General features: G+C 53.1%; 5 protein-coding genes across 5 annotated transcripts; 4 read left to right on the top strand and 1 right to left on the bottom strand.

Annotated features, from left to right (window-relative positions):
* Positions 1-190: 190 nt before the first annotated feature.
* Positions 191-2,127, bottom strand: EV422DRAFT_529655 (uncharacterized protein). The gene is made up of 2 exons (XM_053070341.1): positions 1,136-2,127; positions 191-1,067 (listed from the first exon to the last, which is right to left on the bottom strand). Exons 1-2 carry the CDS (start codon positions 1,953-1,955, stop codon positions 244-246), a joined length of 1,644 nt encoding a protein of 547 aa, XP_052925355.1. The 5' UTR covers positions 1,956-2,127; the 3' UTR covers positions 191-243.
* A 595-nt stretch (positions 2,128-2,722) lies between these two features.
* EV422DRAFT_587375 (uncharacterized protein) lies at positions 2,723-5,711 on the top strand (the record flags this gene model as incomplete). Its single annotated transcript, XM_053073475.1, has 4 exons — positions 2,723-3,940; positions 4,025-4,127; positions 4,449-4,824; positions 4,905-5,711. 4 exons carry the CDS (start codon positions 2,723-2,725, stop codon positions 5,389-5,391), a joined length of 2,184 nt encoding a protein of 727 aa, XP_052925354.1. The 3' UTR covers positions 5,392-5,711.
* A 417-nt stretch (positions 5,712-6,128) lies between these two features.
* EV422DRAFT_529652 (uncharacterized protein) lies at positions 6,129-7,380 on the top strand. Its single transcript, XM_053070340.1, has 4 exons — positions 6,129-6,526; positions 6,604-6,695; positions 6,775-6,972; positions 7,055-7,380. Exons 1-4 carry the CDS (start codon positions 6,416-6,418, stop codon positions 7,167-7,169), a joined length of 516 nt encoding a protein of 171 aa, XP_052925353.1. The 5' UTR covers positions 6,129-6,415; the 3' UTR covers positions 7,170-7,380.
* Positions 7,381-9,161: 1,781 nt separating this feature from the next.
* Positions 9,162-9,745, top strand: EV422DRAFT_506410 (HSP20-like chaperone; the record flags this gene model as incomplete). The annotated part of the gene is made up of 2 exons (XM_053068559.1): positions 9,162-9,396; positions 9,474-9,745. 2 exons carry the CDS (start codon positions 9,162-9,164, stop codon positions 9,743-9,745), a joined length of 507 nt encoding a protein of 168 aa, XP_052925352.1.
* Positions 9,746-11,582: 1,837 nt separating this feature from the next.
* EV422DRAFT_58591 (uncharacterized protein) lies at positions 11,583-13,110 on the top strand. The gene is made up of 4 exons (XM_053073457.1): positions 11,583-11,872; positions 11,945-12,094; positions 12,171-12,623; positions 12,705-13,110. The coding sequence occupies exons 1-4, from the start codon at positions 11,738-11,740 to the stop codon at positions 12,828-12,830; spliced, it is 864 nt and encodes a 287-aa protein (XP_052925351.1). The 5' UTR covers positions 11,583-11,737; the 3' UTR covers positions 12,831-13,110.
* Position 13,111: the final 1 nt, after the last annotated feature.

The following is a 13,111-nucleotide window of genomic DNA, read 5'->3' as shown; positions in this document are numbered from 1 at the left end:
ATGGAGGTCCGGCGGGTTGAGCGTTTGACTCCGGTGCGACTGGATGGGGATGGTCCATAGGTATGGATCCGTCGTCCATGCCAAAGGCGCCACCCGTCACCTCGTCCAATCTAGCTTCTAGGAACGCGATACGCTGGCGTTCAGCTTCGACAATGCCGACCATCGATTGGTAAACCTTTTCGGCCTCCGACGCGTGTGATTCGTAGCGGCCCTGGAAAGATTGCCGGTGTTGGTTTCTCGCAATCATTTGTCTGTCAAGCTTGGTCGAGAATAACATACCTTCAGCTTGAGTAAACGTGCAGCCTCCGTCTGGGAACCGGCGAGCTCTCTCCTCAAGTTATTGACTTGCTCCTCCAGTTCGGCCAGTCTGGACTGAGCTTCCGATCCAGCAGAGAGCTCTCTGTCCTTCAACTGCATCGCCGCCATCTGCGCCTGTGACAATTGCACTTCGAGATCCGCCATCCGGTGACGCATATTCTCCATCGTTTGCAGAGCAGACTTGTTTTCCTCATTGACAGAAAGAGCCATCCCATGCTCCAGTTTGATGCGGTCAACCTCCCCTTCCAGTTCGGTAACTCGTGCCCGCAAACCAAGTGCGTCGCCAGCTTCGGCACGCGCGATTTCCAGTAGCTCTGTCAGCTGCTTCACTTCGCTTTTCGCACTGTCCCGCTCCGCTTCTGACGTTCGTCGAGCACTCTCCGCCTGAGACTTCTGCGCAACAAGGTCATCGTTGAGGAGACTCAGTCTGGAGATCTCAGCTATTGCCTTATTGAGTTCTTCCTGGAGCATGACACGCAGTTGCCCCGGACCCGCCGCATTTTCGTCGTAGGAAGTGCCTTCGTGATGTTCCTGCCGTCGTCCCGACCTGTCACTTCTTATTGACGGGGTATGATGCAACAGTTCTCCCTGCGTCACCTCCGATGCAGGCGTCCCAGCTGGCGGTATAGAGCCATAGTCAGATGCCGATTGTGGTGTTTGTGGCGGAACGGGCTGAGATCTGGAAGAGAGGTTAGACGAGGCGTTCGAGACGACGGAGTCTCGCTTAACCATAGGGTATGGAGGTGGTCCTGCAAGAAGCAAGCTGCGTAAACCTCCGATCTCAAATGATTCACAGTTGCCACAAATAAGGTCCTACCATGTTCTGGCATCCAGGCGCCTTGTCTGGGATATACAGATTGCTGTGATGGAGGCATCATTGAATAGCGATTAGGAGCGAAGGCGGGAGGTCTGGGAGATTGCATCTGCAGTGCCGGCGATGAACGACCATCGAGGGGTGAGGGAGATGAGATTTGTTGCTGAGATTGAAGCGGCTGTGGGGGTTGGACGTTTGGATCATGCTGCTGCTGCTGCTGAGGTATTTGGTCGCCGTCTGGCTGCTGAGGATATATAGGTTGGCCGTGCGGAGGTGGCATTACAGAATATCGGTTTGACGCAGGTCCTGCGGGATGTGGAGGAGCAGCACCGCCGGGATAACCCTGTGGGGGACGAGCTTGGACAGGATACGGGCGCGGATGTAGAGGAGAATGCTGGTATGGTACCCTGCCGTAAGGTGCGTTGTAACCTGGATAATAGGGCGCTTGCTGCGGTGCTTGAGAATAAGGATGGGGGACACTATACGCACGTTGAGCCGGAGGCGCACCTGCCGGGATTAAGGACGGGCTGCCGCCCGACGCTGGTGCAGGATAGTATTGTGGGGCGTACATTGGTCTAGGTGCCCCCGCCTGCGGTCCGTACATGCCGGGTTGGTGGTGTTGGCTCACAGACGCCGTCCGCTGAGGAAGGTGAGCTCTCGGGTCCACATATGACGCGCGATAGTCGGCATAAGGATAGGCGGAGTTCTGTGGCACCGCCTGTCCTGCCTGCCCTTGCGGCGGGGGTAGATATGGTTGTGGTGGGAGTCCGGATGCCGTGCCCATAGGCCCTTGCGGCGGTGGTAGGGGAGCGTTTGGGTCCATGATTATGAGTGGCGGGCCACCTTCCCCCCCAGTCACCCCCAAGCAAGAGCAACGCTCGTCCTTGATCTAATGTAAGCTAGTGGACCTGGTGCGGCCCGGAGACAGCGGTTTGCGAAGCTGCAAGTGCCGAGTGCCGATGCCCTTCCGCCTCACCTCAACATGGGGCCATATCGACCAGCCGTTTGGGCGTCATGACGGGCCAACAGCAACGCAATTTGGAGGCGCTCGGCAGTCACGTGGCATCACACGACCGGAGCGCGAATTCTTTTTGGAGAGGCCTTCCAGTACCAATGTTGAAGGCTCCTCAGGCTGCAACAAGCTCCAACAAGTCACTAAAGTCATAACGTGCAGGAGACGAGCCTATATATATACCTGTCCTTTCCCGACCTATGGCTGTCACTTCGTTCGTAGGACTTGTGCCGTTCTAGCGACTCAACAAAATGCCGCGTCAGCAAGCCTCTATTTGTTTGTTCTGCCTAACGTCACTGAAAGGCCGAAGTAGTCCATTCACGGGAGCTTTATCAGTGTCGCAACTGCTGCCATCTACGCAAGGGCCACAGCGTCTCCTGAATCGCTCGAACGTCTTGCATACCCGGAAGTATTCCGTGCCGCACCCACAGCAGTCGAATGCTGGACGCAACCATGAAACGACCAATGTCCCTGAAGACTTTGGGATCAACTCACTCCAAGAGGCAATCGATCAGCCCAGCAGTGGATCCCAGCTCTCGGAAGCGCTATCAGTTGTGGCCCCGACCTATGCAGAAGAAATGACGGATACGGCTGCCTTGGACGTGGAAAAAAATCTTGACATACCTGTGGAGGAAGCGGATTTGGAAGATTTATATAGCGCCTTGACGGCGCCCGTTGAAAACGCAATCCCGGAAGGACCAGGCGCTGCGATTCGCACAAAGCTGGACCCCGAATACCTTCATAAGCTTCGTATGTCTTTTCTGGATGCTACCGCAAAGAAGCAACGAGATCTACAGGAAATGGAGAGCACCGCGGCAGAGCGATTAGAGAATGAGAGCGGAGTCGTGCTGCATACCATTTCGCAGATTATTCATGTGAACGCCGTGTCAGAACGACCTGAAGAAGCTCAGGTCGCATTCGATCTGATTACCCAAAATGGATTAAAACCTGACCTGGTCGCGTACAATCACCTGATGGATGCATATTGTAGAGTCGGAAACTTGAAGAAGGTTGTCGAGGTTTTCAAGTCCATAGAGGCCGCGAAACTGGTTCCGGACGTTGTCTCGCACGGAATCCTCATCCACGCATGTGTCCTCAGGAAGGACGTCGATGGAGCTTTCCGAATGTACGGACGTATGAAAGCGAAGGGTGTGCAACCGACACAGCACATTTACACATCATTAATCAAGGGTTGCCTGCGCGGAAACGATGTTAGCAGGGCATGGAAAACATTCGACCACATGCGCTCAACGGCTTTTGTGCCAGACAACGTCACATATTCTCTGATGATCCACGCTTGTTCCAAAACGAAAGACGCGGAACGGGCCTTGGGGCTTTTCGAAGAAATGGCGCAAAAGAACCTTGCGCCAACGAATGTGACGTTCACAGCTCTGATTCAGGCTTGCGCGTCCCGGAGCGATTACTACAACGACGCCTTCGCTCTTCTGGGCCAAATGGCTGCCGAGGGGTTCTTGCCAAATCTTCACACGTACAACGTGCTGTTGCAGGCAGCGGCTCTGCAGGGAGACATCGTTCGTGCGCGGATGATTTGGAACGATTTGAGGGACAGGGTGGAAGCGGCTGGGAGTCAGGGGTCAGATCTTACGCCGACGGCGTCGACATTCTATCATATGTTCGAGGCGTATGCTCACGCGATTCGATTGGCACGAAGGACGAAGAGGAGTCCTGGGCCTAAGGCACCGAAGTCTGACGATTCATCACCGAGTCCCTCTACAACGTCCTTTCTGCCAAACGAGAGCGATACTTCCGTAGCTGCCGAAAGCGCGCAACCGGAGGTTCGAACAGACCCCCCCAGCGCCACCAACGGACAGCCAGCAGCAGATGGTGGGAAAGGGACCGACCTCGTCATAACGGATGAGGAGGGGAACGCCATGCCGAAATTGAGTTCTACTGAAACTGGCCCAGCAGTTCTGTTAGCAGAGGCAGAGACGCTCTGGACGTATTTGACGAAACTTCAGGCGAGTGTCGAACCGCAAACTGCCGCTCCTAGCGTGGAACCTGTAGCGACACCATCAACAGAGGCGCAGACGGAGTCGAGCTCTGCAGAGCGGGCGGCGGATACCGAAGCCCATGCGGAGTTGAGCTCGGCAGAGCCAGCCGCAGATACGGAAGCCCAGGTGGAATTGAGTTCGGCAGAGCCAGCGGCGGATACGGAAGCCCAGACGGATTTGGACTCTGCAGAAACAGCGGCGGATACGGAAGCCGATACGGTGATTGACTCCGTCAATAGCGAAGATGAACTGGGGGAGTCTGCCACACAATCGCCAACCGTCGTCAAAGTAGACGCTCGGCTAGTGAATGCGTATCTCGAAATAGCTTGCAGTAACCCCACCAGCACAAAAAGCATCGACCGGGCCCTCGCCATCTACAAATCCGCATATAAAGAGTTTGCAATCGGCGAGCCGAACGGGTATGCGCGAGGAATTATACTGAAGGCCATCACGCGCAACAAGGAATCTATGCGCAGTTACGGTCTGGAAACGTGGAACGAGCTGCGGGAGTGGGACACGAAGCGGGAAGTGGAAATGACCCGCGGGGCTGAAGAGCGAGGGGAGGGGCGGTTACGGGAAGCGGAGAAGGAGAGGATCAGGATGGTGGAGGGAAGGGGGAGAAAACATATGCTTGCGAATTTCATTCGGGTGGTCAATGGCCTTACAAGGTACGTTTCTTGCCGCGCTCTTGTCGGAAGATTTTTAGCATGGACTGATCAAAGATAAATCCACCACGTCCATCTAATAGAATCAACGACATCCCCGCCGCCCTCGACACTCTTAAAGAGGCCCAAACCTACCGCTACCTCGGCTACCTCCCCGCCATCCACTTTTCCGACGTATGGTCCCTCTTCGAGAACGTCCGCTCACAAGCCGAGGACGGTAAACTCGCCCCCGCCAAACAGATGCTTTCCCTCTGCCCTCCCCCACACGCCAGCACATCCTCCTCATCCCCAAGCCACGTCTCCGCCGCGATGGAAGAAGTCCGCCGCATGCTCGGGATGAAACATGTCGGAGGCGGATGGTGGGGCTGGGAAGCGATTGGGATCGAGGCGGATGTGAAGCATCAGAAACGCGCGGGAGCGAGCTCGAGAAATAGGGAGAAATTGCAGGGTACGAGAAAGGCTGTGAGGAGGGAGTTGAAGGGAGGGCCGGTGCCGAGGGCGGGTAATTGGAAGGGTAGGGATGGGTCGGCTGGGTCTGGATCGTCGACTCCTTCGGATTCCAGTCGATGATTTGGGATAACAGGACAGCTCTGCTTGTCTGTGATTTTGCGGCGTCATCTCGGTTCTCCTATTAGGTTTAGATGCGACCATTCCCTGACGAGGTCCCTAGTCATTGGAACACTCGCGGAACTCGTTTGATCACCTCGATCTCGGCGACCTGGCGTTTTGGGACTTGGGTGCAGCTAGCACGCGGTCGGATAGATAAATTCAGATAGAGCATTTGATTAGACAAGTCCACGACGTCCCAGCACAATGGTTTCTGTGAATGTTGGAGGTCGTTGAGGAATCTTTGTATACTTTCATCAACCCTGCAAGTCTTCTGTTTGGTCAATCTCTACATGTACAGCGCCGGCAGTTCATCCCTTCCTGCCTTCCCTCGCCTATGCGGTCAACATCGATGACGCCGCCTCAGAATGACTTCATGATGCGTAGGTCTTTCACATGTATAGATCCAAAAAGCGAATCTTGGATAGGCGAAAACGCCTGAAGCTGTCAGTGATGATTCGCGCTGTCGAATACCCACGTTTGAGGCTTACGTATCACTCTCCGACCCATTCACAACGCCCGCCTCACATCCAGTCGCCTCGGTTTGCAGCGAACGAACAATGACTTCGGACACCATAGATGATGCGGACAAGCAGAAACTCTTCGGTATCAGGAATATTCAAGTTTGGAGACACCACGTGTGAGTGAATCGAATTGGCCCGATGCAAAGCTCGATACTACGCTTAACCTTCTCCAGTTCCAAGACATATGCGTTGAGATCCCGAGCCAAATTTCATATGTGACCTCATCGTGATGCGTCGTATACGGTTGTCCCATTTTTTTCGTTTTCTCTCAATATCTGCGACTGCCAAGAAACAAACGAGAAAATGTTGCGTCCGGCGAAGGCCAAGACGGACGGGTATAAAAGCAAGATGGAACGCCAGAAGTTCTCCGCCCAATCGCTCAGATCACTTCCTGAAAATCGCTGCAAAGATACATCATCGCTCCTTCCTACTCTATAAGTTTCGGCAACTCTCCAGCGATCAACATGCGCTTCCTCTCTGTCCTCCTCGCAGCGTTTGTCGGATCCGCCGTCGCTTTGCCATGGGGTCCGTTGACCTCTGCTGAAGACATGGCGTACTTCAAGGGCTTGCCAACTGTAAGAATCTGGAATGGGTCGTTTGAGGGAGTTATGTGAAGAAGTGTTGGTCTCATCCTTCGTCGGGTGTCTCATAGGAAAAATGCCAATGGATTGCTGGCCAGACGGTCACCTTCCAGTTCAAGTGGCGTCGCACACCTTTGCTGCAATGGTGGTCGGCGGTGTCCTGGTAGGCACCTGCATTCTTGATGTGATCTATCCGATTGAGCTTTCTGACCGCTTACGATTATCTCAATGCATCACTACAGGGAATTGGACGGCCATCTCCTCTCAGCGATTGGCAACCCCGACCTCGACGATGTAAAGGTTAGCGAGGCCGGACCCGATGGCTTCCACACCGTCACAGCTACCCTTCCGGAGCACCGTATATTGCGCTCTAGCGACGGCTACACTCTGCGTGCCGAATACAAAGTGACTGGTATCAATATCATCGAGTCACCAAAGATGTAAGTTTTGTGTATTTTTCAGATAGGTAATTGGCAGCTTCACCGAGCCCACTCTAACTACCTCCTCGGCCAATTTCATCAGCTACGTGACGGATACCGACGAGGCCTGCCCCACCAAGGTTGCAATCCCCACCTCCACTCCGGTCCCTGCTATCAATGAAGCCAGCGATTCAGAGTTGAACGGTACCGGCGCTTAAATCAAACTGCGACGAGTGATCTGAATATTGGTTCGTACTTCATATGAAGATCTGTATTCACTCCGGACTGCATTCATTTCTTGTACACGGCCTTTCATTGTTCATCATATGCTTGTAAAAGACAATCTCTTGGCATAAACACACACTTCCGAGTAATTTGTAGAAGACAATCTGTCGGTATTCATCCATGAGCCTGCCATGAGCGGAAATGCCTACGTGATGCGACGCCGAAAACTCGTTGGGCTTCCCGAGGCTTGCGGTTGCTCCCCCTGACAATTGAAGTTTCGGCTTGCGTTTGCACGACCTCTGTATAATGTCTTCCGACCACTCATACGACACTTTGGAGACCCAGCAACGGAGGCCGACCGTTTGCCGAGGACTTGCTACTGTCTTCTTTGGAACCTAGGAATTTGCACGTCGTCCGTGGCGATATTCGGCTGCTGAGCCCGTCGTTATATCACGTGCATAAGCCATCTACTTCTTTCGCTCAGTATCGTCAAAAGGCTTGCTGGCCAACATTTCCAGTGACTTATACCTTTGGTTCTGAAGCCCGCAGTTATGGACCTCCGCAACATCATCACGCTTTCCTTCCCTCTCAGGACTGCAACATAGCCCATGCGCTCATCAAGAATAGGACCGTCAACTCTGGAGGGGATCGACTTTGAGTGGGATATCCGGAGAATGCTCGGACCGACAATCACATTGCAGTCATGCAGATAGCTGTTCCTCACACGGACGGCAGTTTCCCTGCCATCATTGTGTCCATCGATCCCGACGAAACTCACAATTTGTATGGGACCCCCTCGATGACGATAACATCACGAAAGCCGTTCATGGCGGCAAGATACATCAGAATAGTAATAACATCCGGAAACCCTGGTACACGTTCCATGAAGAAATATCAGGAAAAAACAGCTCGATCGTTCCCATGGGGCCAATGGCGAGGGAAAGAGGTTTTTGAAAGGTACAATGCGATGCAGAATGCTTTATTCGGCCGCGCAGCATCTCCGCAACATATTAAACAACCCCACCATGTCGATTCAAACCGGATTTGATTTTCGATCTTTAGGATCGGTCTGAGAGTTTTGGCTACCCACTACGGGGTAGCCCCACGGATTCATTCATTGTGCACTGTCGCGGTGGAGCGGTGGGTCTGACTACTGGAGCAGGGAGCAGGTCGAGTATGCCGCATGGGATCCGACCGCCACCCATATGATCTACCGGGAGCTTCGAAAAGACCCATGCAATAATGCAGCAACTGCATCCTAACTTGTAAGATGACGAAGGTGACTCTCATGGAGCGAGGCGTGAGCTCCTGCGGTATTACCTTTCTTCGTAGAGAACCCAAGCCGCTTCCGGACGGGCCAATTGCCCAACTTCGATTTAGCAAGCAGAACGCTCCCACTGACAGGTTGACCGCAGGAGGTGAGGTGACGTTGAACTTTCGCTTTTTCTTCATCCCGCAGCGTACATACAGTATGTGCATATGATATCATTCCCAACTCCCCCCCCCCCCCCCCCCCCCCGGTTCTCCATGGTGCAGCGGCGGAACTCGTGGAAAACACTGGACGACGTGTCGATACAGTGAGGATATCCACTATATTCCCCCAAAGTGCGGTTATTAGGTCATGCCAAATTGGTCATGCCGCACCTCACATGCGATGACGCCTCGCTCGAACTCTCGTGTATGACCTGGAGTGTTGTGGAGGCGCGCTCAAATGACAGTACTGTACTTTGACGGTTTTCCGAGATCAACAGAACGTTTCTCGAAATTTCCAGAGAAAGGACGCGTCCGTAGGACAGGATTGAACGGAAACCTACCCTGCATCCGCACCATGCCCCCGCACTCTCGTCGTCTATAAAAGGCGGGCGGGCGACCGCCTGCCCTGCCGTCTCAATTCACCATCCAGTTCAAATCCAACACATCGACAAATTCTTATGCTCGCATCTGTCTTTCGACCAACCTCGATTCTCAAGCAAGCAAGAAGCACAATGTCTGGAATGTGGGGTTCCCTTCTCAACGACCCGTTTTTCAACGTCGGATTCCCAGAGTTCTTCCGTGACCCGCTACTGAGCAACCGCGGTTTGCTCACGTCTGGAAATGAAGGCGGTGACACCGGGACTGGTGGTGCTCTGGCCACTAGGGGCGGAGATCAAGCCGCCTGGAATGTCTTCCGCGGCCCACGTATCGACGTCTCCGAGAACGAGAAGGAGTACGTGATCAAAGGTAGGTCCATGTGTACTGCTGGGTGAGAGACGGATGGTTGGAGCGGATGACTAACGACTTCCATTTGTGCATTGCAGCTGATTTGCCTGGCCTCAAGAAAGAAGACATTAACATCCACGTCGAAGACAACATGTTAACACTGGAGGGCGAGAGAAAGTCCGAACACGAAGAGAAAAGCGATCGCCGCCACATCGTTGAGCGCTCCTTCGGCCGATTCCGTCGCTCGCTGCGCGTCCCTCCTGACGCCCAAGTCGAAAATTCCTCCGCCCGTATGGAAAACGGCGTCTTGGAGCTAACGCTCCCCAAGAATCCCGCTGCCGAGCAACGCAAGAGGATTGACGTCCAGTAATTGGGCGGCCGGCAATTGCTAATGGTCCCTCCCCGCATATGCCGCCAATGTGATTAGTGTAATTAGCCTTTTGGAAAGCATCATCTATCATTGTCTATAGTAAATCATATTCATCTTTTTGGCGGTATCTTCCGATGTTTGTACGAGTTGCGTGAGTCGATTGCGCTTAGCGTCCCGAAACGCTCCTGAGTGTACCTTGTTACCAATGAAATTTTGGACATTCAACTTGGTGCTTCTTTGATCTACTTCCTTCTCTGCTGCACATGCAGAGCTGGCAAATACTGTACATACAGTGGCCAAGCAAACTTTATGAGGTTCAGCTTATTGACGCTTCCTTCTACTTCCCGTTCTGGAGTGGCAATCACGGTGTTTCGGTGTTCCTGTGGAATGACTGTGGCCCGCAATTACCGTGTTCGGTGTTCCTGTAGAATGACTCTGTAGCCCGTCCCCTGGATAGCCCGGCTCTATACTCAGCAGTACTAGTGGCGCACGCAATCTGTCAAGTGGGGACTTACAACGCAATGCGGTGGTGAGCACTCACTTTACTCACTTTACTTACTTTACCGGTTTGCTGCGCGACGCCTTACGTCCGCGGCGGAGTTTGAAAGAGGGGGCCGATCTAGACATCACGCTTGCGCTTACCCCTGGCCCCTGGCTAGTAATCTGCGGCTTAGCATACCTACAGCAGCAAAAATGGGGTCTCGTCAGACCGTCAGGACAGAGCTACGGACCCTGGAACGATGAGTGTCTTTGCTGGGGCAATGTCATGAATGATATTCTGACCGCGAGGGGTTCACTGACGGAGGTATACCGCCCAAAAGTAGAAGCTTCTCTGTAGGGTCCAGCGTATTTGGTAATTAATGGCAAAAGTCCCTTCAGCGCTGGTTCGCAAGATATCTTGCCAAACGACCATAGAGTTGCCAAAATAATGAATAACAGACTGTTGAAATTCCGGGTTCGTACTCGGCTGTAAATCAGCCAGATATCTCTCGTCCCGCAACCGACTTTGAGCCCAATTCTTTCACCGCAATTACAGATTTATCGGCGGAGCGGTGCGGCCCCAGCGCATAAAGTCAAGCTTAAATCCTGATAGCCCTGCACGGGCCATCCTATTAGTGCTCCATCGTCCGCGAAGCGCCCGTATATCAGCGCTAGCTCGTTCTCCCTCACCCTCGGTAGCGCTCTCAAGCTCACAACAATCACGAGTAGTCTAGTCCGTTTGCGATTCAAATCCTGCATTGATTATCAACTCGCCAGACCTTCCTTGACACCACATCCGTGTCAATTTCACCTGTCGGAGCAAGCACTCACATCTCCGCAACGTACTCCGCAACATATACCGGAGCGCCCGCAAAACTCAGTGCTCAGTTCTCCTGAACAGTACACGCTCCCCTTCACGGCATATATCTCCTGAACATGCTCGCCGGAACAGAATTTGAGCGACAGTTGGCAGCCCAGATGGGCATGGTCGAACAGGTAAGCGATTTTGATCTCCGACCTCCGCATTGGCCTGGAATTCTTTGCTGATAGGGATTCATTTGCTCAGTACTGGGATCCGTTTCCATCGCCGCCGCCCAACACGAAGACAAACCTCAAGCGGAACCGATCGGTTGAGGATGTCCCTGGTAAGATTGAGTAGCATGCGCCGCTGTGGTATCCTCACAGGGACGTTCCCTGACATTCATCTTCACTAGCAGCGCCAGTTGCCGAGAAGCAACCCAACGAGTACCGGAAGCGCAAACATCAATCATCCAACACGCCGACCGTTCCGACCCTGGGCCGGTTGAAGATGGTAAGACCCACACACCCTCAACGATGTATTCGTCATCCCCTTTATCCTTACCGGGCCCTACCTGCCTCACATAGCAAGAGCTACTCCAACGCGAGCAAGAAAAAATAAAAGCCAAAGATGAAACCCCATACCCAACTCCGATCGAGGAGACGGCGCAAAGTTTGCTGCTAAAGACCTTCCAGCGACAACAGCAATTCCACATGAAAATGCAGCGACCTCGGACCGTACCTTCGCTGGCCGCCGACTTCCTGCATTCGCGGACGGAAGTCGAGAACATGGTCATGAACTACTTTTATCTGTATTTGGATCTGATGGAGGGGCATGAGGAGCTGGAGGTGAGGCGATGCCACCTACCGTTCCGCCTATAAGACATCGATTGCTCAACGATCCTGTCGGTTCTCGTCTAGCTTGACCGCCATCAATTGGCACGCCTCACGAAACTTGACACAGAAGGCGGAGAGGTCGTCGACGCTTCTGCCCTCTGCCGCGATCGATTTCCACGGCTTCAGGAGATGTGCGATCGCGGCATCCCGACCAACTCGTTTATGTGGGTCAAGGTATGCTCTTCACATTAAGGATTCATCGTTCCTTAGTCCACATCGAGAATGATACTCAACGTCTTGCTTTCATCAGGTACCGCTCGACCTAAACCTCCTCCTTCCCGGCGAATTCCACAACGTCAGCGTCCTGGAAACTAACCGGCCACGTACCATCGAATGCACAACCACCGTATACCATTTCGGCCAACGTATCCTCGAAACCAAAGAAATCCAATGCCCGACCGCCCACGGCCCCCCATCGTCGCATCACATAAAAGATAGCTTCAACGATGCCCATACACAACCGTACCACCACGCGTACGCCACACGCAGCTCGTCACGCCGGGGCAGCTATCAAAGTGCTTGCCTGTCGGGTGCGGGCAGCGAAGACCGGACCAACAACATCGGGACGTTACCGCTCAACAAACGCAACTTATATCATTTTGATTTCGTCAAACGCTTTTTTTCGACGTTTTTGGCCGGCTTGCATTGCTTCGAAATGGAGGTGGAGAAGCGTATTGCGGTCGATAATTTGAGCGTTATGCAGGTGTGTATAACGGCGTCTTTGCTGAATCTATTCATCTCGTCCCAGTTGACTGACCATCCATCCGTTTCTCTTCTATTTCAGGTCTTCGAAGATATTTCCCCAGCCTTCGATCTCCCTCACTCGCAGAACCCACCTCTCCTCTGCGTCTGCTACCAGTTCGAATGTGGAAAAGGCGACGCCAAATCCCACTTTATCAAAAACCGTTGAAAGACAACCCTACGCCCCGACTCGGGCCACGACATATATTATATCACCCGACCCCCCCACTGCACAAACCGCCGTGTATTTTGGACAGCCTTCCCCATCATTTTTGTTGAAGCAAAGTCAAGTGTAGAAATTGTTTGAACCGAGGGACTATATGCCCTTCAGACCTTGTGAATTTTTTTGGGACTCTTGTTTCATCCTGCCGGAAACAAGTATCACCTTATTTATTGTTCTTCACCCTGTTAGATTTTGTAAAGTTGTTTTTTTTTGGATATAACTAACTT

Source organism: Fimicolochytrium jonesii (genome assembly GCF_025526975.1).
Source record: "Fimicolochytrium jonesii strain JEL569 chromosome Unknown EV422scaffold_12, whole genome shotgun sequence".
Taxonomy (NCBI): Eukaryota; Fungi; Chytridiomycota; class Chytridiomycetes; order Spizellomycetales; family Powellomycetaceae; genus Fimicolochytrium; species Fimicolochytrium jonesii.
The sequence above is the reverse complement of the archived record's forward strand: the minus strand, read 5'-3'. Positions and strand labels throughout refer to the sequence as shown.